Source organism: Aptenodytes patagonicus, chromosome 9 (genome assembly GCF_965638725.1).
Source record: "Aptenodytes patagonicus chromosome 9, bAptPat1.pri.cur, whole genome shotgun sequence".
Classification (NCBI taxonomy): Eukaryota; Metazoa; Chordata; class Aves; order Sphenisciformes; family Spheniscidae; genus Aptenodytes; species Aptenodytes patagonicus.
In genome coordinates this window covers 17,441,290-17,465,080 of record NC_134957.1, presented here as the reverse complement: position 1 = coordinate 17,465,080, position 23,791 = coordinate 17,441,290, and the positions used below count along the sequence as shown (strand labels likewise).

At 44.4% G+C, this 23,791-nt stretch overlaps 1 protein-coding gene across 1 annotated transcript; it reads right to left on the bottom strand.

The window, feature by feature from the left end:
• Positions 1–450: 450 nt before the first annotated feature.
• On the bottom strand, positions 451–22,210 carry SLC25A43 (solute carrier family 25 member 43). Its single transcript, XM_076347275.1, has 5 exons — positions 21,939–22,210; positions 18,651–18,892; positions 17,496–17,668; positions 2,478–2,612; positions 451–1,391 (listed from the first exon to the last, which is right to left on the bottom strand). The coding sequence occupies exons 1-5, from the start codon at positions 22,208–22,210 to the stop codon at positions 1,188–1,190; spliced, it is 1,026 nt and encodes a 341-aa protein (XP_076203390.1). The 3' UTR covers positions 451–1,187.
• Between the last annotated feature and the right edge of the window lie 1,581 nt (positions 22,211–23,791).

The window sequence follows — 23,791 nt, the reverse complement described above, 5'->3', positions numbered from 1 at the left end:
AAGCAAGATGATCTTCTGTTGTCCAAAAGCTCCCTGGACTGGTCAGAGGCCTATCAATTGCATTGGCACTGGCAATAACCTAGTGGTCTTGCAGAGAGGTTCCTATCTATAGAAACTATCTGTAGCTCCTGGATCACAGCAGTTAAGGGGGGGGGGGGGGGGGGGGGATAAAAAAAATCACAGGTTGTGTGCACAGCACTATTCTGCTGGCAAGTTCTGAGCAGCACAGTAGGCCTGGGTCTGTGCACAGGAACTAAAAAGTAGTTTAATATAAAAATAGAGCTTTAAGAATACCAAAACAACATGACAAGGCTCGTGGCTCTGAAATATCTAACACATTTAAGAACTGCATTTTTCAGGAAATATTTCAGTTAGAGAACTTAAGAAAAACTATTTTTCAAAGCCTGAAATAACTCATGTACATGCAGTAACAACACAGGAGAAAGGGGGGAAGATTTTCTAGTATGCACTTAAGTTTGCAAGATTGTCATTCCAGTGTATTACAGTTCATTTCGCACATTACAATTCTCTCTCAGCAAAAGCACAGTTGCAGCAGCATATTTTCATCTTTACACCAGAGTCATACAAAATTATTATTATTAAGTAAGTCTCAAAACTGAAGAGTGGATTCTGGAGTGTGCCTGAACTGAGACTAATTCTGCATCCGCAGAATGCCATGTCCACACAGTATCACTAAAACAAAAACAAACAAACAAACAAAAAGATATTTTGGTAGAAATTCTTGCATGTTATATGTATTCTAGTCTGTTTATCGTTTTTGGCTGACTCGGTATCTCAGATTAGTTAAAAAAATCCATTTGAATTTTCTTAATATTTTTGAAGATATAATTTATACTCTCATCTCAGTTCTCTTGCCTTTCTGCAAGTGGTTTTATCTCAAAATGGCTATTTGGTATTGTAAAGCACCTAAAATAATGTAATTTCGAGTTCCAATAGCATAGTGTTTTCAAACTAGTTGCATCTCTCCTCTTCAGTATATGCCTGCTATTCGCATTGTTTATATCCATTCAGCAAATGAAGTACAAGATTTATTCATTCCTGGCACTGGTGTCTCATTACTAAAACCATGCAATCCGCTGAGATGCTGGTACCTGTAGTTCAGCATGTCTTTTTTGCAAAGTTCCTTAACAAAGGTAGTGTGTATATCTGCAATGGACAGTCCAATGTCAGTTTTCAAGAGCTGATTTCCTTGACTCAAAGTTTTCCCTTCGGAGGAGCTTTAATTCTCTCAGTTCTTGTGGCTGTAAACTCTGGTCCACACCAGGAGTTAGCTTGTAATTTAAAGGAGATTCAATATAACCGTTTCTGTAAAGACAGACCCGCTTGCAGAATTCAAAGGTGCTAAACATAACACCGAAGTATGGGACAATCTGATAAAATAAAAAAAAAAAGCAACATAAGATAAAAAAGCAATATTAGACTCACTAGTAGCATTCTTAAAGTAGATGTTTTAAAAAAGGAAACTTCTAGGACTTCAAATCTGATCTGATCTGCTAATAGAGCTGTGCTTATTTATATAAAATCGGAGTCTCACCTCAAACCAGGCTGGCACCTGCAGCATGCTAAAAGTAGGTACATATTATTGGTACATAACTAATTATAACAGCATTGTGAGGAACAAGGTCTGTGCTACCCTATAGATTATCATGACTTGTCAAATACCTAAGCAAATCCTAAGCAACCTCAGCAAATCCCAATAGGAAATGTGGGATTTATTCTACATACAGCAGAGTGACTGAACAATTTTCTTTTGCCCCATGCAGAATCAGCAGCTCTGGTGCCATATGGCTTTACACCAGCCAAGGCAGGGCCAGGCACAGGCAGGCCATTGCAATCAATCACCTTGTCACTCAATTACCACTCATTAGCTGACCTGTAGTACTCCATGTAGGTAATCCTCGCCGCAGCACTATAAAATGTATTTATGTAAACTAAATTACCTTCCGTTTTAAAGCTACTGTGCTTTATTTCATGCTTTCAACTCAGCAAGGGCTGTAGTAACTGATTCGCATGCATTAAATAGCTGGTTGAAAGTACTACTTTTGACTTCTGGGGAAGTGGCTTATACAAGCGCAATTTTCTTCACGATTTGGTACAACGTGTCAAATGACTGGAGCTCAGCTGAGAAGTAGAACTTGTTTAGCTGTCACTTGCAATCCCCCATCCATACCCTGGCTTGTGTGTTAGCAGCACTCCCTTCCCTAAGGACATTCAAATGAACTTGAAAGTAGTGACGTCTAGAAGCCAAGCTTACATTTGGGGAAATATGACCAAGCCAAGTTCCAAAGCTGGTTTATAACCTGCCTGAGGTTATACCTGCTCTGTCACGGACTCTGTCATCTATAAGCTGCTAGTAAGTACGGAGGCACGTCATAAGATTTATAACCCCAACTGCCCAAAAGTGCGTCTTGATTACTTCAGGACAGTCTTTGATTGGGATGAAAGCAAAACCTCACCTTGAGCAGACTGGGTGTGAGTCCACTCCAAAGTCCGAGTACACCTTTGTTCTTCACAGTTTGCCGGAAACAGTCAGCCATGCCAGTAAAATGGACATCAACTGCTCCATAGTGGGGAAGCCAAGGACTCTGTGCCTGTTCAAGAGACACCCAGGGGGATTTAGAACAAGCAAAGGAAAACCAAAGTAATTAAAGATCATTATTTTCTCCATTCTGGTACATAAGGAACACTTAATGCCAGGTTTCAACAGACTGATCTGGATTCTTCTGTTAACACAAAAGAATCAGGTACTTCGTCTTGAAATACAAACTAAAAAGGGAGGGAATTAACTCTCTGATAGGTACAAAAGAGAAAGAGAGCAGTAATCTCACACAGCACTTCCTTTTGTGCCATATCACTACTAGAAATAAATCCCACCCTTGTGAAGACAAACCATCTGAACCAGAGCCGCATAACCCATCAGCCCCACATCTGCCAGCTGCTCAGGTCTGGGGAGAGGTATTTCACATCACTGGCAGTGGAGCACCTACGAGAGGGAAGCTTGGGGCTGGCCCCAGGTGCCACACTGCCTTCCTGTAATTCTGACCAAAAAGAAGAGCGTGCTGACTTCACTCTGGCTGCTGAGGCTGTGTCCATACTGCAAAGAGAAGGGCAAACTGTACAAGCCCACCAAGGGCTGTAGGTGAGCAGTTGGTGCCCGTGCTCCCGTATCTTTGCTACATGGTCCAGATTGGTTAAAGTTAGCTTGGCAGCATCCTGCTGGACAGCAGCTACATTTCCAACTGCAGCATAGACAGTGTCTGTTCACATGGAGGAAGTGAAGGGTCATTTTTAACAGCAAAATCCTTCCTTCGTTAATCTCCTACTGCGTTAGCACAGACAGGATAACCTGACCTTGAATAATCCCATCCTCATCCATCTGTGCACATGCAGTCATGGGTTTATTTTGCATTGGCATGTCAGGGTTTCACTCAAACACATGGCAAGTAACACTTCTCAGTCAGGAGTGTGTGGGGACCTCAGGACACAGGTTGATGACTTGCGCATGCAAGCTGATCACCACAGGGCAGAAGTTTGATAAAAATGGGACTTGTACAGTTAACTGATTGGTGAATATGGATATCATTATCCCCCCATTGATCTGAAACACTATGTGGTACAGCATTTTTCCCCTCCTTGGCCAGACTAACCTACAGCTTCTCAGAGCTCCTAAGCCTATGACAAGCCTCTCATAAACTGACAAGTGGTGATGACATTTTCTAGATGCCTCAGCTATAGCATTTCAAATACTTGGCAACTTCGATGCTGGAAACGGAAACAGATCAAAACTCATGCTCCAGGTATATAAGAGTTGCTAATCAAATAGTTTTAATGCTGTTGCATCCCCTTGCATTACTGGCAAGTCTACTGCTAAAATGTAGAAGCTAACAAAAAACCCCTAATCACCCCACACACTAACTGCATAGTCATCTTTATCTACAAAAAAAAAAATCACATATCATGTTTTTTTTCTCACTTTTTTTGTGCATGATTGAAATGCATGTGAAATACTTCTGATGGCAGGTAACAAGTAAAACCATACAGTTTCCTTTTGACAGGGCTTTGGGAGGTGATTTTAGGAAAGCAGCTGTCTGCACTGAGAAAGAAGGCAATAGACTTCCACCACATCCTGATTTGTTATCTTCTGGATCCCCTTTATCATGTCCTGGCTCTTCTACCCCAAACAAGAGTAGAGCTGAGGATTTAATCCATGGTCTTTTACACTTTAAGGAGGAGAGAACAGAAGCATTTGCTTCTCTCTGAACCTTCTCAACAGTGTACCTGATTTGTAAGAGAGGGATCACATTTGTGGGGGAGAAAGTATTTCAACTGTTCTAATTGCTCGTCCCCTTTGCGTCTACATTGGCCTTGCTAACTCCACGGGGCTACAGCTGTTTCTGTAATTCCTAACTGTGGTGCAAGCTCCCACAGCTTGCTGTTTTAGGATTCAGAGTGGCAGACATTATGGGATTTAACTGCTGTGATTTTATAGTATTACCAGCCCTTTGCAGGTAGTTCAAGATTAAGGAGCTAGTCTGGTAACCAAGGGTCATGCACATGTTCACTTATGCTCATTTGCTACAAGGAAGCTCAGCTGTCTGCTTGGCTCTGTTACTTAAGGGGTGTAAGGGTTTAAAAAGCAACAGCTAAATCTAACAGTGAGAAAGAGAGAAATAACTTTTCAAGCCTTACTCCACAGTACTTGAGAAACTCCTGCACAAAGACTCTCATGACTGTACTGTAGAAGATACTGAGTGCTGCAACTGAGACTTCAGGGACCAGTTCCACTAAGAATGGTGATATTAGCACCAGGGATAGAATCATAGAATCATAGAATCATTGAGGTTGGAAAAGACCTCTAAGATCATCGAGTCCAACCATCGACCCAACACCACCACCCACTAAACCATGTCCCTAAGTGCCTCATCTACTCGTCTTTTAAATACCTCCAGGGATGGGGACTCAACCACTTCCCTGGGCAGCCTGTTCCAATGTTTCACCACTCTTTCAGTAAAGAAATTTTTCCTCACGTCCAGTCTAAACCTCCCCTGGCACAACTTGAGGCCATTTCCTCTTGTCCTATTGCTTGTTACTTGGGAGAAGAGACCGACCCCCACCTCGCTACAACCTCCTTTCAGGTAGTTGTGGAGAGCGATGAGGTCTCCCCTCAGCCTCCTTTTCTCCAGGCTAAACAACCCCAGTTCCCTCAGCCGCTCCTCATAAGACTTGTTCTCCAGAGCCCTCACCAGCCTCGTTGCCCTTCTCTGGACACGCTCCAGCACCTCAATGTCCTTCTTGTAGTGAGGGGCCCAAAACTGAACACAGTATTCGAGGTGCGGCCTCACCAGTGCCGAGTACAGGGGCACGATCACTTCCCTCCTCCTGCTGGCCACACTATTTCTGATACAGGCCAGGATGCCATTGGCCTTCTTGGCCGCCTGGGCACACTGCCAGCTCATGTTCAGCCGGCTGTTGACCAGCACCCCCAGGTCCTTTTCCGACAGGCAGCTTTCCAGCCACTCTTCCCCAAGCCTGTAGCGCTGCATGGGGTTGTTGTGGCCGAAGTGCAGGACCCAGCGCTTGGCCTTGTTGAATCTCATACAGTTGGCCTGGGCCCATCGATCCAGCCTGTCCAGGTCCCTCTGCAGAGCCTTCCTACCCTCGAGCAGATCAACACTCCCGCCCAACTTGGTGTCGTCTGCAAACTTACTGAGGGTGCACTCGATCCCCTCATCCAGATCATTGATAAAGATATTGAACAAGACCGGCCCCAAAACTGAGCCCTGGGGAGCACCGCTCGTGACCGGCCGCCAACTGGATTGAACTCCATTCACCACAACTCTCTGGGCCCGGCCGTCCAGCCAGTTTTTGACCCAGTGCAGAGTACACCTGTCTAAGCCGTGAGCCGCCAGCTTCTCTAGGAGAATGCTGTGGGAGACGGTGTCAAAGGCCTTACTGAAGTCCAGGTAGACCACATCCACAGCCTTTCCCTCATCCACTAGGCGGGTCACCTGGTCATAGAAGGAGATCAGGTTGGTCAAGCAGGACCTGCCTCTCATGAACCCGTGCTGGCTGGGCCTGATCCCCTGGTTGTCCCGCTCATGCCTTGTGAGCGCCCTCAAGACGAACCGCTCCATAATCTTCCCCGGCACCGAGGTCAGGCTGACAGGCCTGTAGTTCCCCGGATCCTCCTTCCAGCCCTTCTTGTAGATGGGTGTCACATTGGCAAGCGTCCAGTCGTCCGGGACCTCCCCCGTTAACCAGGACTGCTGATAAATGATGGAGAGTGGCTTGGCGAGCTCCTCTGCCAGCTCCCTCAGCACTCTCGGGTGGATCCCATCTGGCCCCATAGACTTGTGAGCATCCAGGTGGCGTAGCAGGTCATTGACTGCTTCCTCTTGGATTACGGGGGGTTCATCCTGCTCGCCGTCCCTGTCTTCCAGCTCGGGGGGCCGAGTACCCTGAGGATAACTGGTCTGCCTGTTAAAGACTGAGGCAAAGAAGGCATTAAGTACCTCAGCCTTTTCCTCATCCTCAGTGACAATGTTCCCCCCTGCATCCAATAAAGGATGGAGATTCTCCTTGGCTCTCTTCCTGTCATTAATATATTTGTAAAAGCTTTTTTTGTTGTCTTTAATGACAGCGGCCAGATTGCGTTCTAGCTGGGCTTGTGCCTTTCTCATTTCTTCTCTGCATGACCTAACGAGATCCCTGTACTCTTCTTGAGTTGCCTGCCCCTTCTTCCACAAGCGGTAAACTCTCCTTTTTTTCCCCGAGTCCCAGCAAGAGCTCCCGGTTCAGCCAGGCCGGTCGTCTTGCCCACCCGTTCTTCTTACGGCGTACAGGGACAGCCTGCTCCTGTGCCTTTAAGATTTCCTTCTTGAAGATCGTCCAGCCTTCCTGGACCCCTTTGCCCTTCAGGACTGTCTCCCAAGGGACTCTCTCAACCAGCGTCCTGAACAGGCCAAAGTCCGCCCTCCGCAAGTCCATGGTTGCGGTTTTGCTGCTCCCCCTCCTTACTTCACCAAGAATGGAGAATTCTATCATTTCGTGGTCGCTAAGCCCAAGACGGCCTCCGACCACCACATCTCCCACCAGTCCTTCTCTGTTTGTAAACAGCAGGTCGAGCGAGGCACCTCCCCTGGTAGGCTCACAACCAGCTGTGTCAGGAAGTTGTCTTCCACACACTCCAGGAACCTCCTAGACTGCTTCCTCTCTGCCGTGTTGTATTTCCAGCAGACGTCCGGGAAGTTGAAGTCCCCCACGAGAACAAGGGCTAGCGATTGAGAGACTTGTGCCAGCCGCTTGTAGAACACTTCATCTGCCCCTTCATCCTGGTTGGGTGGTCTATAACAGACTCCCAGCAGGATATCTGCCGCGTTGGCCTTCCCCTTCATCCTTACCCATAAACACTCAACCGTATCATCATCACAATCGTTGAGCTCTATACAATCGAAACACTCCCTAACATACAGGGCCACCCCACCGCCTCTCCTTCCTCTCCTGTCCCTTCTGAAGAGTCTATAGCCATCCATTGCAGCACTCCAATCATGAGAGTCACCCCACCATGTTTCTGTGATGGCGACTAAGTCGTTCTAAGATGCTTAGAAGAGCACCCAAATAATGTAAGTATCCTTAAAAATGCAGCAGCAGTCATAGGAGAGCTGGATTCAGAACCTGTTCTGCTTTCTGGACTGTCAGCCAGTTTCCACAAGCTTTTTTGGTACAGGAAGTTATAGGCAGCCAAGCAGTGAAGAGGGACAGGTTTCCAAAACGCTTCAGGAAAGCAGGAATGCTGTTAACATGCGATTCCCTTCCTTTTTAAGTCCCTTTGTGGTAGGCAGGGCATGACCTGCAAGAATTAACTGTATGAGTTTGACTTAATCCCCTTCGCTACTGTATACATTCCAAAGGCACTTATCAATGTGTTTTGATGACAGTACTCCTGTCTACAACACCCAGACAGGTGACAAGCACACTGCAGGTTTCAGTGAGATTCTGCACACAGTAAACACATCCAGAAGACAGTTAAAAAGGAACAGGTAAGTCAAACCCCCAGATTTCTAATTTGCCCACAGACATTGACCTCTGAAGAGATTTACTGAAAGATTATTTATAGTAACATTCACCACAGTTACAGCCATTTTCAAGATTTCAGTCTGTGGGGTGAAGTATGCTTTGCCAGTCTTTCTGCTTTTACAGGAGCAGTATGTTTCTAGGACCCTAGACACATTATTTAAATAAGAATTGTCCACAGAATCACCTACTGCAAAAGGAAAACTAAAAACTGTATCAGTGTTTAGTTAAAACTTCAGTATTTCTGAATTTAGCTAATTTCACAGCTAAACAAAGTTAACAAAATCAAATAAAATTAAATTAATAAAAGAAAAAAAATTATGAAGGCATTTCATATGGCACTGTTTTTAACAAAAAAAACAGCTGTGGGTTTTGGGTGGTTCTGCATCATCTAAGCATGTCTACAACACTGCAATCCTCGCAACTACCCTATGGCACCAGAGACAGAAAATGGAAGTAACCAAACAGATCAAACTAGTTTCTCCACCTTTTTTTCCAGAAACCTACTATGACATACAAATCAAACAGCTAATCTCATTCCAAAAAGGTCAGGTTTATGACAGAGACGTTTCACGCCATGCACCTCAAAGCAGCTTTCCTTTCTTTTGACACCCCTTGACGCTATGGGCTGCTCTATGGAAACCTGTTTGTTATGAACATTTTTAAAGACTTCCTTTCCCCCCAGTTGCGGCTGTCTCATACTGCAGAAGGCTGGAGATGCACTGCAGCTCACTGTGCTGATAACAGAGTGCCAAGTTGTTAGTCATAGTAGTAGCAGGGCTAAGTTGCTAATCTTTTTACCTCTGATGGACAATGGGTTCTCTGTATGATTAAAGCACATCAAATGCAGAACTGGCTCCATCACACACACAGTCTTTTAGTATCCAGAGGCCACCAAGTCTACTAAGTCACTGTGATACTTCCCCAAAGTTAGCACTCTGTTCTATTTCAACAATCTAAACCCAAGAGAGACATGTATATTAAAAAAAAACCTACCTGCACTCACATTTTTTTGATATAAACAACATTTAAATAAGGGTGAAGTGTCATGACAAAACTCAAGTTAATTGTTAAAGTTAATTGTTACCTGAAGACTCTTCAGATACCATCTCTCCCATTGTCTGCATCAGGAGGTGACTGCCAGAACAACATAGTCCATTTTGGGAACTAATCTCACAGACCCTCTAAAGATTTCCCCTTCAGTGACCTCCCCCAGCACCTCTCCTCCTCCTCTCTCCCTCTTAGGATTGAAGGATGGATGCAGTTCACCGCAGCTGCAGTGGGAACCGTGCCCATCAAAAGATCAATCACTTGAATCTTTCCAAGGCTCACAGTAGCCACGCGGAGACCAAGCAGAGACCACCAGGTCAGGAATGGCAGACGCGGTGGTTAGGCCACTTGAGCCTGTGCCCAGAGCTGTGCAGATACAAAATTCCCACTTGCACTTCAGGACATTTTGGTTTGCAACTATCTGAATTTATACGTATCAGAGACTATTTGGAAATACTTCCCTCTCAATTCATGTACTTTTTCCCCCCTTCCCTGTTCATAAAGTTTGTTGGTACAAAGATTTGCTATTTATTTATTTTCTGAGTATGCGGTACTGTTGGCACAGAGCAAGAAAGATCAACTAACAGTGAATAGCTGCCATAGGTGGTATGCTATCCTGACGGTAGATATAGTAAAATTGCTTGTTATTTATATATTTTCAACAGATTCAGGTCTCCTACACTTCTGATCAATTTAAAAAAAAAAAAAGCACAGGAAGGCACTTTACAACACAGCTCAAGAGTTCATGCTTTTAATCTGAAAGCTAAAATAAGAAGTCTTTGCAGTCTGGGTTAATAAGGACACATGCAACAGGCAAGCGTAACTGTAGTTCAAAGGAAACTGAAGGACAAAGACTGCAGTTTTCATTCAAGCTACTGCCACTACAGTCAACAGAAATTTCACTCAGGAGAAGGCTGAATGCTTGAAAGAGTATTTCATTCCACTCAAATAAGAAAGAATTAAAATGTAAGTAAGTATTAATATTGGGGAAAAAAGCATGCATTCTCTTGGGCTAATCAATCCTTTCTCCTTGAGGACAGCCTTACTCAGTAGTCATTGTCTTTTCTGTGTCAGTGGTTTGGTAATGCTGACTTACCCCTGGCTGAAGTCCACTGAAGGTATTCAGGCATGTAGGAAGGTAAACGATGACAAGCTATCAGGATGCAATCGGTCCCAGAGCAGTACAGCAGCGCAGCTGACCTCCAGCTTCCTGCACTCTAGGAACATGTTGTCCTTTCCTCTGTAACCTGAACTGGGGCCAAATAATTTCGCCTGTCTGAGATCAATGGCACCAAATGAGCAAAACAGTTTACTGCTTGCTCAAAAGTTTGACTCTTAGCTTTAAATACATCATTGCCAGGCCTGTTGTGCCCTGAGGCTTCACAGTTTGTTGCAGAATCCCTCCTTTGCTACTGCTTTCCCTGTTTTTAAGACCTGTGGTATGAAGAAATCTTTGATATGGAATATAGAGGTCTTTTTTCTCAAGGCAGTGCAAACCCCTTGCATGGACACCTCTGAGTGGTTTCCGAATGCCTCGTGATGGTTCAGCTCAGCCCTTACAAATGGGTGCACCATTTTCACGCACATTAGCACTAGTTTATTTAACGGTGCAAACCCTTAGGCAGACTAGCTTGGTCCCACACTTCACACAGTGAATAGCAACACTAGTTCCTGCATCTCCTGCTTTCTGTGTAGGAACTGAGGAGAAAATTAACGTTTTACAGGATTGCGGCTTTACAGAGGACCTATTTCCATTGGCCTCATGTGGATGAGGTAAGGAATTACACCAAATCAAAATAAATCAGATATAAAAGAAGAGAGTCTCCATAAAGTTTTAGCTCCTGTTTATGGAGTATTTTGCATAATTAATCATCTTACATGTCACAGGCACATCATTCTAAGCACAGACAAATGGATACAAGGCTCTCCTGTATAACTGATGCAAAAGTACTCATGTTAGGGGTAACAGTGTACCCTAACCCGTGTCAGGCCCCGTCAGTTGGGTGAGCTTGTCGAGTTTAAAAAGGTGGGCTGAGTTAACCCATCTGATTTGCCCCAAAGCAGATTAAAGAGCTCTCGCTCATACCACACTGATCACAGAGCTGCAGAGGCGGTAAGAAGCCGGCAGCCATGCTCAGCTGGCACTACCAAATCTAGGACTAGGAGTGTGGCGGCCACTTCAGTGTCTGGGAAAATCATTCGGAGAGAATTGCATTCTGCCCTCACTCAGACCTCCTGCATTTCAAATGGGTACAGTGTGCTTTCCTGCTTTTCTTCGGCAGACCACTGTGCTGCAGTGCTAAGCTACTGCTGTAATCCACCTCAGAGCGAGTATTACACACTTACCACACCACAGCTCCTTGGATGAACAGGGTTAAAGACCACTAGACGTAGCATGAGGTGTCACAAGGCAGACCTGACTGTTAGATTAGCCCAGTCCTGCTTCTGATTCCTGATTTACGATTTTTCCCCTCTTATCCAGTTTTTCCACTGGCACTGTTCAGTGTTTCAACTTCACAGGCAGTCAGCCTTCGTGATTCTCTTCTGCGGAAGTCTGGGGATCTAAGAGGAATGCTTCTGAGGTTTGTTCAGATGCACAAAAGCTGATCTAGGCTGTTACAGAAGGCAAAGCCCATATTATGCTCAGTAGCTTTTTTCAGGCATTGTCTCAACCATTTGCTGGACCAAGTACTTCCCAAAGCAGTAGGGCACTATTCTGCAACAGCCTCAGAGAAAGTGGTATAAAATATCTTTATAGCAACATCAGCGAAACAATAAAAAATGCTGGTAGCTCAAAGCATTTAGACATAGGGAAAAAGAGAAGGAAGGAAGGGATTTTACCAAAACCAGAATCTGACGTCTATTACCTATTTGCTAATAATCAGAGGAGCCAGGCTGGTCCCAAGTTCAAGTACCACCCAGAGCTGGTACATTAACCATCCTGGCTGATGCCTGAACCCCAGCAGCAAGGAGAAGCGGAGCATGAGCTCATAGGGAAAAGTAAGAAAAGTAAGAACTCACACTGCAGCCTCCCCCTCAGGTGAAATATTTTTGGAGTTTCATCTCTATCTGTGCACTTGTTTTCAGAAAACTTGAAGGAAGTTAGTATCTCCGAAACCTCCACTACTCTGTCAAGTTTAGTTGAAGGTGGACAGCAGGATCAAAAGTTATTGGGGGCAAGGACAGACAGCTAGCAACCACAGAAGCCTTACTTCCACAGAAAATCAGACTAAAGGTAGTAATATTGCTCCTTATTTGCTTCCACACTATGGAATTTGCCACTCTGTGTGGTCAAATGGCTCCATCTCTGAAAATTTTCAAGGCTCGGGCTCCCATGCTGTTCACTATTAAAGGGTCTCCCTGCACGAAGTCTCAGAGCACGTATGCTTTTGAGATGTCGTGTGAACCATATGACCCAAAAAGGATTTCTTATTTTTAAACTGGGTCATGACTCCAATAACTTTCATATTCCCAGCTGACAAGAACACAGATCTCACAAACAGCAGGGACACCACAGCCTGAGAGCTTTCAGAGGCTGCCATACGAGCACCAGTGACCATCTCCAATGACAGAGCACTCGGATTCCAAGTTACTCGTGTTTAAGCAATGCAGGAGCACTGTCCCATCATTTCAGCAGGGAGAAGGTGCTTTTCTAACGAACATTTATAATTTTCTTTTCCAAAGCTTTGTTTATAACCCAGCCACTGGGTTCTCGCTAGACTGACTTTTACCATGCAAGGAACATAGTTAGGGGGACTATTTTTAAATGAAGACTTAAATAACAGTACTACTTTTAAAGAGAGACTTCAGTATCTCCTTTAACTGACTTCAGACTAGAAATGTGCCAACAAGGCACAAGATTGCATTTACTTTAAACAGGCTACCTCACAAAGGGAATGACTGGTTAGTTTTCTCAAGGTTACTAAGAACATATAGCATTTACATCATTTACAACAGATTTCACACTTGCAGAGCATCTTGTGTTCCAAAGAACCAAAAAAACCCAACAAAAAACCCCAAAACACATTGCAGATTTATAGGCAGCTGAGGCCTAACCGATTCACTTTTGTCACCGAAAAGAGGCCACTTCCTGGGCGATGCATAGCAACAGTCTACACTAACCAAGAACAGTAAGCCTGTTTGTTTATGGCAGTGGAGGGAATTTAAAGCCTGGATTTTAAAACAGAAAGATCACTACTGAACAATGCTTTCCCCGGAGAGATGCCCTCACAACTTGAGGATGCTGTGCAGTCAACACCAAAAATGTGCTAAATCCTGCAGTATACTAAAAGTATGCTTATTCTATATTACAAGGGTTTGATGGTAAAACTATACCTGAGTAGCATTTACTGTCAAAGGAGAGTTTCAGACAAGTTTTAGTCACAGAAATTAAAACAAATTATACCATCAAAATACGGGGACAGGACTGAGCTTCTGCAAACCATGCAAAGTTTGTTCATGTAAGCAGGTGAGGACTGCACAGTCAATGGAGTATCTGTAAAACTTTAGGGTCATCTTTGTGCATTTTGCCTAACAAAACTACCAAAGTCACAGGTCAATTTGGAACGAAGGCTGAGAAGTGCCAGCCAGGGGTATCTGAGCCTACCTCTGAGGGTCATGTGCACAGAGGGAAGTGCCAAACTTGGGTATTAGGTTTGCGCTGACCATTTGCATGTTTGTAGATTTTCAGTTCTACACACAGCCTGGGATCGGTGTCATTCTAATAATAATCTTCTGTATGGCATATAACAGCTCTAAATTCATCTTCCCTTACTGAAATGCCAGGGCTGAGTCCAATATGCACTTATGAAGGTCAGCATAGGCAAAAAGGTGATGTAGGGAAGTGGAAACAGATTACCAGTGCTTCCCTTAGACCCAGACTCATTCATAGGCAGGTATTTCCCTGCTTAAGGTAAAAAAAAAAACAGAAAAAGAAAAAAAAAGTGTTCTTGTATTGAAGTCTGCAAGGTAAAAGTGCAGTACTTGAATATTGCTTAGATACTGGATTTAACAGAGAACATAATATTGTGAGGTAAGGAAGGAAAGCCAAGGATAACAGTCAGAAGGATATAAAGATCAGTAACTTTTTGTTCACAAACTGATAGAGCGTAAGAGTGAGTCAGGAAAACATTTGATATAGAACATCCCTTCTACACTAGTCCCCTTCTACAGATGCACAACAAAAGCCGTATTTCCATGCCGAAACATGCATACAGTACCTCTTAATTCTCTAACATGCCAATCAGGAGCAAAGTGAAAAAAGGAAGACAAAGGAATAAAATTAGGATAAGCACAACATAGAGGACTCACATATTCAGTAAGACTCACTCATATTAATTAACATTTCTTTTAAGAAAAACATTCAAATGTGTTCAGCAAACACAGCATCTTTGTAAAAAAAAAAAAAGTAAACATGATAAAGATAATTCTAATAGCAGAGGGGGAAGAAGCCATGGTTACAAAGCAAATCTGACATCATAAATCATCACCGAAACACAGAGGAAGAATTGTTCATTGACAGCCAGCTCCTACTCCCACAGATGTCAGTAACAGAAGCTGCTGGCGTCAGAAGTGTAGGATTCAGATACGTAAAATGAGAAAGGATGAAACAAAATTATTACAACTGAGATTAAAAATAACACCTTATCCTTCCTCCCATAGCAGAATTCATTTTCTAGTCTGTGCAAACAATTCAGGTGTTGTCTAGTTGAGGAGATGGATGGAGCTAACTCTTCCAAGACTGCCTAGTCTGTCAGGTAAAGGTCTGAACTAGATGTTCTGGTCTCAGGCTTGTACTCCATCCCAGAACCAGAGAAGCCAGCCTTGTGTCCTAGTTTCTCAGTTTTTGAAGCTCCTGAGACTGCCTTACGACTCTTTTCCCCATCACCAACAGGTTCACTGGAAAAGTCGTCTTTGGCAATATACTACCTCCATCTGTCAGATCAGTGGGACAGAAGAGGAATCTGATACTGACCTCTGCAATGTGCTGGGTTCCTCTTCATACACAAAACCAGTGTTCATTGCTTCAAAACAAAGCTGGCATTTCTCTACATGCACTGCAGAGCACTCACACCAGGCCCAGGGGTAGCTGAAGGCTTTGGTACACCCCTCTTTCTATCAGTTAGAAAGGTGAATCACTGAATGGAGGCTGATCAGAATATGATGTCTGAGAAAAACTGTGATCAGAATTATCTGCTCCCCTGTTTTCTACAGAACACTGAAATGTCTTGAAGCTCTTTTTTCCCCTCTTCTTTATTCTCCCCCTTTCTAGGTCCCATTGCATGATACCTTTTCTGGTGCTGTCCTAGACACTTCTCTCTTCTGACCACCACCCTGCAAACTGAATAGGCCAGCAAGTAAGCACAAAGCAGAGCCAATCCCTGCAAAGCGGGGCCATACCCTTGTGCTAACTGTGAAAAATTTCTTGGATGACCTTACATGTGTTCCAGTGAGCTCTCAGTATCAGCTTGGGTTTGATTTTCAACAGGTCTCTTTTCTGGACAAGCCTCCGTGACTTACATCATTTCCAGTACCAACCAAATTACGGGCTTTCACACCTAGGCAGCTAGCTCTTCTGAAACACCTTTGCCTTCTCCCATGCCTTCAGAATAAATCACTGAACAGGAGGTGTTTCTCTAAGCTTGGAAAATCACTACTCAGTTGTTGCAATGCTTCTATGAGTTAAAAAAAAAACTCTCTGTTGTTGAGCCTTTTTTCCATTCAAAGTATTTTTAGCATATCCACTTCCTACGTATTTAGGTAATAAATCCAGTTCCCTTCTTATTTCTAGAAGTGCCAATCAGATGTTTTAAGCACCCCTTTGGTGAAAGAGTACAGCCTAGTGGCAGGAAAATGAAGGATGGGCTTGTTCCACTTCTCTACTTGCCTGTCAAGACAAAGCTTGACACAGAACTTAACATCACACCAGTTACAACTGAAAGTTACTTTTGAACTAATTACGAAAACTGAATGTTGAAGTAACTGATGTATCAACAGAAAATATTAAAAGGGAAACAGCACAGTAAATGCTTTCTTTTCTTTATTCTTTAGGGCAACAGTATTGCTGTGAGCCTAAGGATATAAAGAAAAAGAGGACTTGTAAGGAATAATTGCTTTTCTTAGACCCACTGATACAGCTGGAAAAAATGATCAAGTTTTCATGCTCAGAATCTCTTTCTCACCTGAGACATTTTATGAGATACCCGATGAAAGGGCTCAGCTTAAAGTTTGACTTCTGGATAAATCAGCTACATGAGCTGGTCTAATAAAAGACATTACTTCTCCTGCTGAGGTCCTCTGTTACGATATGGAGAAAGGGCAACGAAGGCTTCTGTGCCACTGGATCTGAGCCCTGTCTGAAAAAGGGAACCTGGGGAGCAGCAGAGGGGAATTCACAGTTTCACTGACCTTTTGCTAGCTTGTGACTTACCAACCAGACTATCACTTGAGGAGGGGGAAGGGGATCTATATAATGCTGCCACACCAGATCACTGCTTTTTTGATAAGATCCCGAAAGCTTCCCATAAATCTGCAGTCCTATGAACTGGGCCACCAGACGATGACAGCTATTCGCTGTCACTCTACTGATGAAGTTCTAATGAAGAGTCGACATCATCAAATTAATTATGTCAGTGAGATGGAAGCTGTGGGGTAGTGGTTGTTTTGTTTTGTTTTTAAATCATTATTACTAAGCTTTCAGGAGAAAGGATCAGCAAGATAATATAGTAACTTGATATAGTCACTCTCGTGTTGCTGATGCTCCAGGAAAGCAGCAGCACCAGCAACTAGGAAGTTACTGGTTAACCAGAGGAGTCAGAAATAAGAACGAGGATAGTTCTGACACTTCAGACTTAATACCTACTGTGCAAGTTTCTTGTGGTTGCCAGTATGTAGGTCAGGCATAAATGGCAGACACACAGGCTCTGAAAATGACATGGATCTCATTCATCCTGCCTACCACCATGGGGACTGAATGCCTCTATTTGACTGAAGGTTTGCCAATTCTGAACTGTGAGAATTTGATGGAATTGCTATGAAAAAAAAAAAGAAATAAAGCTAAAGACACAGAGTCTGAGAGTATACATATATCCCATGATAGTACTTGAACCCACCTTAAAAGTGTAACAACACACTTGTAACAATAGTTTTCAGACTTAAAAAAAAACCCCAACCAAACAAAAAGAAAAAAACCCAAACAACAAAAACCCAAAAACCAACCATCCTAAAACAAAGTCTCTGTAGCCTACTGGTAAGAGAAATAAAGTGGCACTCATGATCATCTGGCTAGTCTTGTCCCAAGCTCCTGCAACAAGCACCTATAACAAAGTACTAGTAACATGAATGCTCTGTACCTGCATCTTCCTCTTGACAGTCTCAAAGGGGAAAGAAAGCGTCTGTGCCACACCAGCTGCTACACAGCCATTTATGAAGTTCTGAAGAGGAGTGAAATGAATTATGGGTTCTCGCCAGATTTTGTCCAGATTGATGTAAACAAAGAATGAGCCTGCAGAAAATGGGACAGCACCTAGAAAGCAAACCAGACAGGTTTATATCAACACACTGTACACTGAGAAAACAGAGCTACTCATCACATAACCTAGAAAGGTGGAACGAGCCACTGCCAGTTTACACCTCATATTGCTCAAACCTGATCAATATTTTGAAGAACTTTATTTTTTAGGTTTGGTTTACCACCAAACACCCATATTGTAGCACCTAGATGTGCTGATAGGGGCATATATTTACATATTAAAATGTGCATGTTGTCAGAATTAACTGCTTTAGTCTCATGACAGGTCAGCTCTTTCTCCAGGTTCTCTCTTTTGTGACAAGCTCTTTCTCCAGTCCAACCCAACCCTAGCAGTTGTACAGGTAAACAGAGTTGCCTCTTCAGTCAAGCTGATGAGGGATACTTCTGTCCTCTTTTGCTTGTTTCATGCTCTCATCAATTTTATAGTGAGATTATACATTATTATGCATTTTTTATAATGTCATATTGTGAAAAAGTGGACTCAAAGTTAAATGGCATCTTTAAAAGCTATAGAGAGTAAATAAATAATTAAAAAGCCATTTCATGTAAAGAGAGAATACCACTAATCTTCACTTTTCACATCAATTATACATTACTGCTGATACTGGGTTCACTGAACAGCTAGGGAGACACTCTCACACTTAGATAGGAATTAGGAACACTGTGTGTATATATATTTTTTTTTAAAGGGTTAAATGGTGGATATCTTGTATCCGAGCACAACTAGATCATCTATAAAAGGAGAAGAGTATTTTGTTGAACACTTAACCATACATAAAATGCTACGCACTTGGTCATAATTTGAAGCAATAAAGCTGCAGCAGAGGTAATCAGTATTGTCGTGCCTTGTAAATCTACATACCTTCCACAGAAGAACATTACTATTTGCTTTTGAAATCAAGTGAGCAAATGAACGCACTACATAGCTGCAATAAACATTGTGCATTGAGGTGATTTTTCCCCAATATTATTTTACCTAATATAGCTGGTGAAACGCCACGGTAGAGTGCAAGGAGTCCTTCTTGATGATAAATTTTGTAAAAAGCATGAAGAATTCCTTCGTAAGATGGTTCCAGTCGGTTCTGCACAATGAGCCGTGTTTTAATTACGTCAGTGGGGTAAGTCACGATGGTTGCAACCATGCCAGCCAGACTTCCTGCCATGATGGCTCTCCAGTGGGAAATATGACCCAACTCATCCGTGAAAAGTATAACAAGTCTAGAGTAAATACATAAAAGAGGTACTATGAATGACAGTCTGAACAAAACACATGAAAAACTAAGGCAAATTATTCTTGATGTAATTGTTCTTCTGCCCAGAAGCCCCTTCAGCAGCAGGAGTTGAAACTTTAACGTGTATTTCATCCAAGACCTTACTATATATAGCACCACACAAGCATCAGAACCTCTGTGAAACAGAACATGTGAATGGGCAAACATGAGCAGAGTCAAAAAAACATGCCTAAGAGCCCAAAGAGATTTTGGGTAAATCCACACTGCACAGAAGTGCAGAAATGCAAAAGTTATAGTTAACAGCTAAGTCAGGGACTGGAATATGTAACTGCAAATGCAATTTGCTTTGATTTTAGTGTTACTGAGCTAAAATACTTCCAGTACCTGAAAGAGCTTTTTTAGAGGCAGCTTGCATAGCTCTACCTGCACCACAGTTCCCAGCACAGCCTAAGCTCACATAGCTCAAGTTGTGGTACTGTGCTGGAAGTCCAGAGCACCAATTCAACAATGAAAAAATCTTCAAAGATACGGAGACTAATGGTTCAAATGATTTACTTGTTTGCTTTGCAAGAGACTTTTAAAGTAATTTTTGACCACAGAAGCCTCATTTACACTTCCATCTACAGGATGGAAATTACCATGACTTAAAACATGCCTGCAAGAAATTCTCTGATCATCAGTTAGAGACATTGGTCCAACCCCCCAGTCAAAGTTATCATGTAAGAAGAAATACATAGATAATGTCACCACAGGCCTTCTGAGAACTGAAACTTCCTCTGTTGCTTATGTTGGGACAGAAAGGTCCACAGGAGTACTTCTCTAGAGAAGACTTATGTCTGGGCACTATTATGCTCAGGAGGTTAAGTCTAAATTTGAAATTTTGAAATTGAAGCACAGAGTTTTAAAGGCTAACCTACAGCTCATGCATTTGTGATGCACAGAAGGACTTTTCTATGTACGCAGGGCACTCCTGCATCAGGGAGAAGTGTCATGGAGGCAGCAAGAAGCAAGTAAAAAGGCTTGAGAGGAGAATCTTAGCTGGAAGTAAAGAAACTTATTATTCTGTTTTGGAAGCATTAACTAAACTGCCTAAAAACAGCAGATTTACATTTAAACTACACGGTGTTACCATATCCAGAACAAAATAATTTGTAAAGATTTACAAGTCACTGCTTGCTCAGTTGATGTTTTTTCACATGACCGTGCATTTTCTACTGCATGACAGATCCCTGCATCTACTTGTCTCGTCCCCTGGAGAGAGCCCAGACCAGAAAGACTAGCCAAGCAGAATCGAAAGGGCATAAACTTTTTTTCCTATGTGTCTTGTACAGTCCCTAAAGCAACACAGCCTGATTTTCCTGTGTGTACACAAATGCGTGGGGAGGGTGGTGGGGTGTCTCTAGGCACTACCCAGATAACATTTAAAACTGCCACAGAAAGACAGAGACTGTGCACAGTAACCGCAGGCGGAGTGCAGAGTCAGCTAAACCCCCCCTTCCCCAGCCAGCTCCCCCCGCACTGCCATTCCCGGGGCTGCTGCGCTCAGCCCAGGTCCTCCTGCAATTGGCATTACTATTTACTTAAGTCACTGTGTAACAATGCTCTTTTTGTGTTTCTTGCCTTTATATACACCATTCTCCCACTAGAAAATACATTTAAAAAATCCCCAAATAATGTATCAAGAAATATGTGTAGGCAGCTTTTGTTTAATTTCCTGGTAGCCTACTTCCACTTGTAATTCAAAAGAACACCCTGTGCAAACTAAAGACAAACTATAGCCTTGCAAAGGGAATATACTGTTTCAAGCTGAACAAACAATGCAGTTAGTTATTTTGCTCAAAATCAACTTGTTTATACTGGTGCAACACGCTGGCTCTTCTGGGAACCTTAAATTACATTTAAATCACTGTTTCTGCCTTCCCACTGCCAGTATCCCTCCCCTCGTTTGACCACCGTGTGCATTACAAGCAGAAGGACACAATGAAGCTGCCCAGTTCCAGGGTCGCTCCATCTACCATTTCCCGGAAGGCGCAGGCAGAGCCGGGAGGATGACTCTTGCTCAGCCAGATGAGTGACAAACCCCAGCAGGCTGCACAGCGTCAGCCCGGGCGAGAGCCGCAGCAGGCCGGATTGGCCAGCGCCGGCTGAGCCCATGCTTCTCCCCACCCAGCACGGCCCATGAACTGGAACAACCCATCACCCAGCTGGGCGGAAATGTCAAGTGCATACCATACACACAGCTGACCTTAATGAAAAGAAGAAAGAAGGAAACCCAACCCCCAAAGAGGCAAAACATGCTGGTGCGTGCCAACAGTCACGCACTCCTTTCAAAGGCTAGAAGATACTGGCAGCAAAAGGGAATCCTAGGGAAGAGCAGAGGGCAGAGCTCAGTCAGCACCGCTGCATGTTGATCCTGCTGCAGTCCTTCCAGTGCTTACCTGAATTTACTGTCTGTATTATCGAAAACAAGATCTTAAAACAAATGTCACATATCGACTTCAAAACTGATCAAATTTGCATAAAAACCGCTGCATAATAGGGTAAAAGATTTGAATAATGATTTTGTTCTTACTTTCATTGATACAGACAATATAAATACTTAAAAGTGTATAAATGAATAAAATAAATTGGTTGCAAAGAACAGACGTCACAGTCACATTTGTAGGTAGCACTGTAACTTCATTTCTAAAGGAATCTGGCTGAGCAGAAGAGATTTAACAGACGATCAACCCTTCACCATTTGAAGCACACCTCTGACTTTACAAGCAGTTGCTGGCATATCACCAGGCCCTAAGAGTTGCTACACGCTGAATGAACTAAATAAATGAAGTTATTAGCCAGGATACATGTCTTTGGGAAGAGGGGACACACAACCAGCCAGCCAGCTGAGACAGAGACATTAAAGTGCCCCTACGGACTAAGCTCTCCGCCTTCCACCCCCTCCTCTTCTGTATAGACGCGAAAGGCCGGAGCGAGAGCGCAGCCGTCCCAGCGGAGCCCCGTCCCGGCCGGGGCCGGAGCCGCTCGCTTACCGGCGGGAGGCGGCGAGCTGCAGCGCGCTGTAGGGGAAGAGGCGCAGGCAGGCGGTGAGGTTCCCCTTCCAGAGGGCCCGCACGCCCTCGGCGCGGCACAGGCTTTGCCCGGCGCCGCGCAGCCCCCGCCGGCAGTGCCAGGTGCCCACCTGCGCCAGCACCGTCAGCAGCTCCAGCGGCGCCGTCAGGCTGAGGCTCAGCGCGCCCGCCAGCCCGGCGCAGCCCAGCCGCTGCAGGGCGGTCACCCGGCCGTCCCGCCGCCAGGTGGCCATGGCCCCGCGCGGCCCCGGCCGCCGGAGCGGCTCGGCGCAGGGGCACCGCGGGCGCTCGCAGCGGCGCGCCCGGCCGGGCCCGGCTCGGCTCGGCTCGGCTCGGCCCGGCGGGGCGCGGCGCGGGCGGCGCGGGGGGGCGGCGCCGCCAGCCTCGGTCGCCGGAGGGCGCTGTGACGCGGGCTCCGCCCGCCCTGCCCGGGGCGGCGCGGCCCCGGCGCCCCCGCTCCCGCCCCGGCTGCGCTGTCTCAAGGCGGAAGGGAAAACCCGGGGCCGGGCGGAGCGGCCCGCTGGGTCCCAGGGCCGCCCTGCATGGCTTCCTCAGCGCACGGCGCTCCCGAAAGGGGCTGCGTGCTCTCCGCGCTGCGGCCCAGGTGCGTTAGGTGCGTCGGGTTGGTTTGCGCCGATAGCCTGCCGGCATCGGTACCCTCTGCAAACTGCCGCAGGCCAGCGAGCCTGGGTCCCGGACGGGCCTCTGCGAAGGCAGCCAGAACGGCGGGGAACCCGGAGTGCTCGCTGCTCCTGCTTGTATTTAAATTCACGTAGTATCACGTTATTTCCATTTATGTAGCATTAAAGAAAAAGCCCTCACAACAGTGACCTAGGTGCATTCAGGATACTTCCCTTTGTCTTTAAAATTAAACATATTTCCACAGAGATCAAAAGCGTCCATTGGTTTCTGTTTACTTCCTGCACTATTAGCCAAAAATACTGCTGCCTGAACAGTGAGTTCTGCTTCTGAAGCCCGGTGCGTTGACGCTGAAAGTGAGGAACCAAGTGAACATCATTAATAAGATTTATGAGGTCAATTAGTTCAGGCTTTGTTGATGTGCTACCAGAGAAAAGGGGAAAAAGGCATGGGGAGGGGAGAGAAGAAAGTGGAAAGGAGATACAGGTAGTGACCAGGATCTATGGAGCGAGGAGATACAGCCAGTAAGAAGGCAGTAGCAGTGATTTGCTCCAAAACAGGATGTCTGCTCTGTTTCTTGTAATTAAAAAAACCAAACCAACAAACAAAAAACCCAAACTGAAACCTTAATTAGTCTACATTCAGTACCTTTTTACAGTGCATCCAACTAAACAGTATTAAGAAGATGCCCCTTAGCCCACCTTTGGCAAGAATGCTCTGCTGTCGATCCAACAGAGAATTCCCAAATCAATAAAAGAGCTAAAAGACATCTCTCTAGTTGCCAGGAACTCAACTATTTATGGTGTTGTATTTCCTTGGTGGGAAAGTGTTTAATCACCTGGGAGGGGAAAAAACTATTTAAAGGAAAAATTAAAAACAAGAATAAATGGGTATAAACATGCTATATATTAATACTGCTTGGAAACAGAAGACTTCTAACCATAAAAGGGTGATATTTCTTCCAGGGGTTTGCCTTTCGTGCTCGTCTGCACAGGACAAACCTCAGCTTAAGATTCTTCCTGAGCACAGTTTTTTTCCATCCAGTCTTCCCATTTCCATTACTCATTTTTGGTCAAGTTTTTACATACTTGTTCTGGCTGATAAAATGAATGAGCAGATGACCTCGGCCCTCCACAGCACAATCCAATCCATGGAGAACTTCAACGAAGTTCAGC

Bases quoted from the DNA above. Each gene is read 5' to 3' on its own strand.
- SLC25A43 (XM_076347275.1), bottom strand. From the start codon at position 22,210: ATGGCCACCTGGCGGCGGGACGGCCGGGTGACCGCCCTGCAGCGGCTG. The intron at 18,893-21,938 runs GTAAGCGAGCGG...TATTTACTCTAG, and splicing joins CAGCTCGCCGCCTCCCGCCG to ACTTGTTATACTTTTCACGG. The intron at 1,392-2,477 runs GTGAGGTTTTGC...TTATTTTATCAG, and splicing joins TCACACCCAGTCTGCTCAAG to ATTGTCCCATACTTCGGTGT.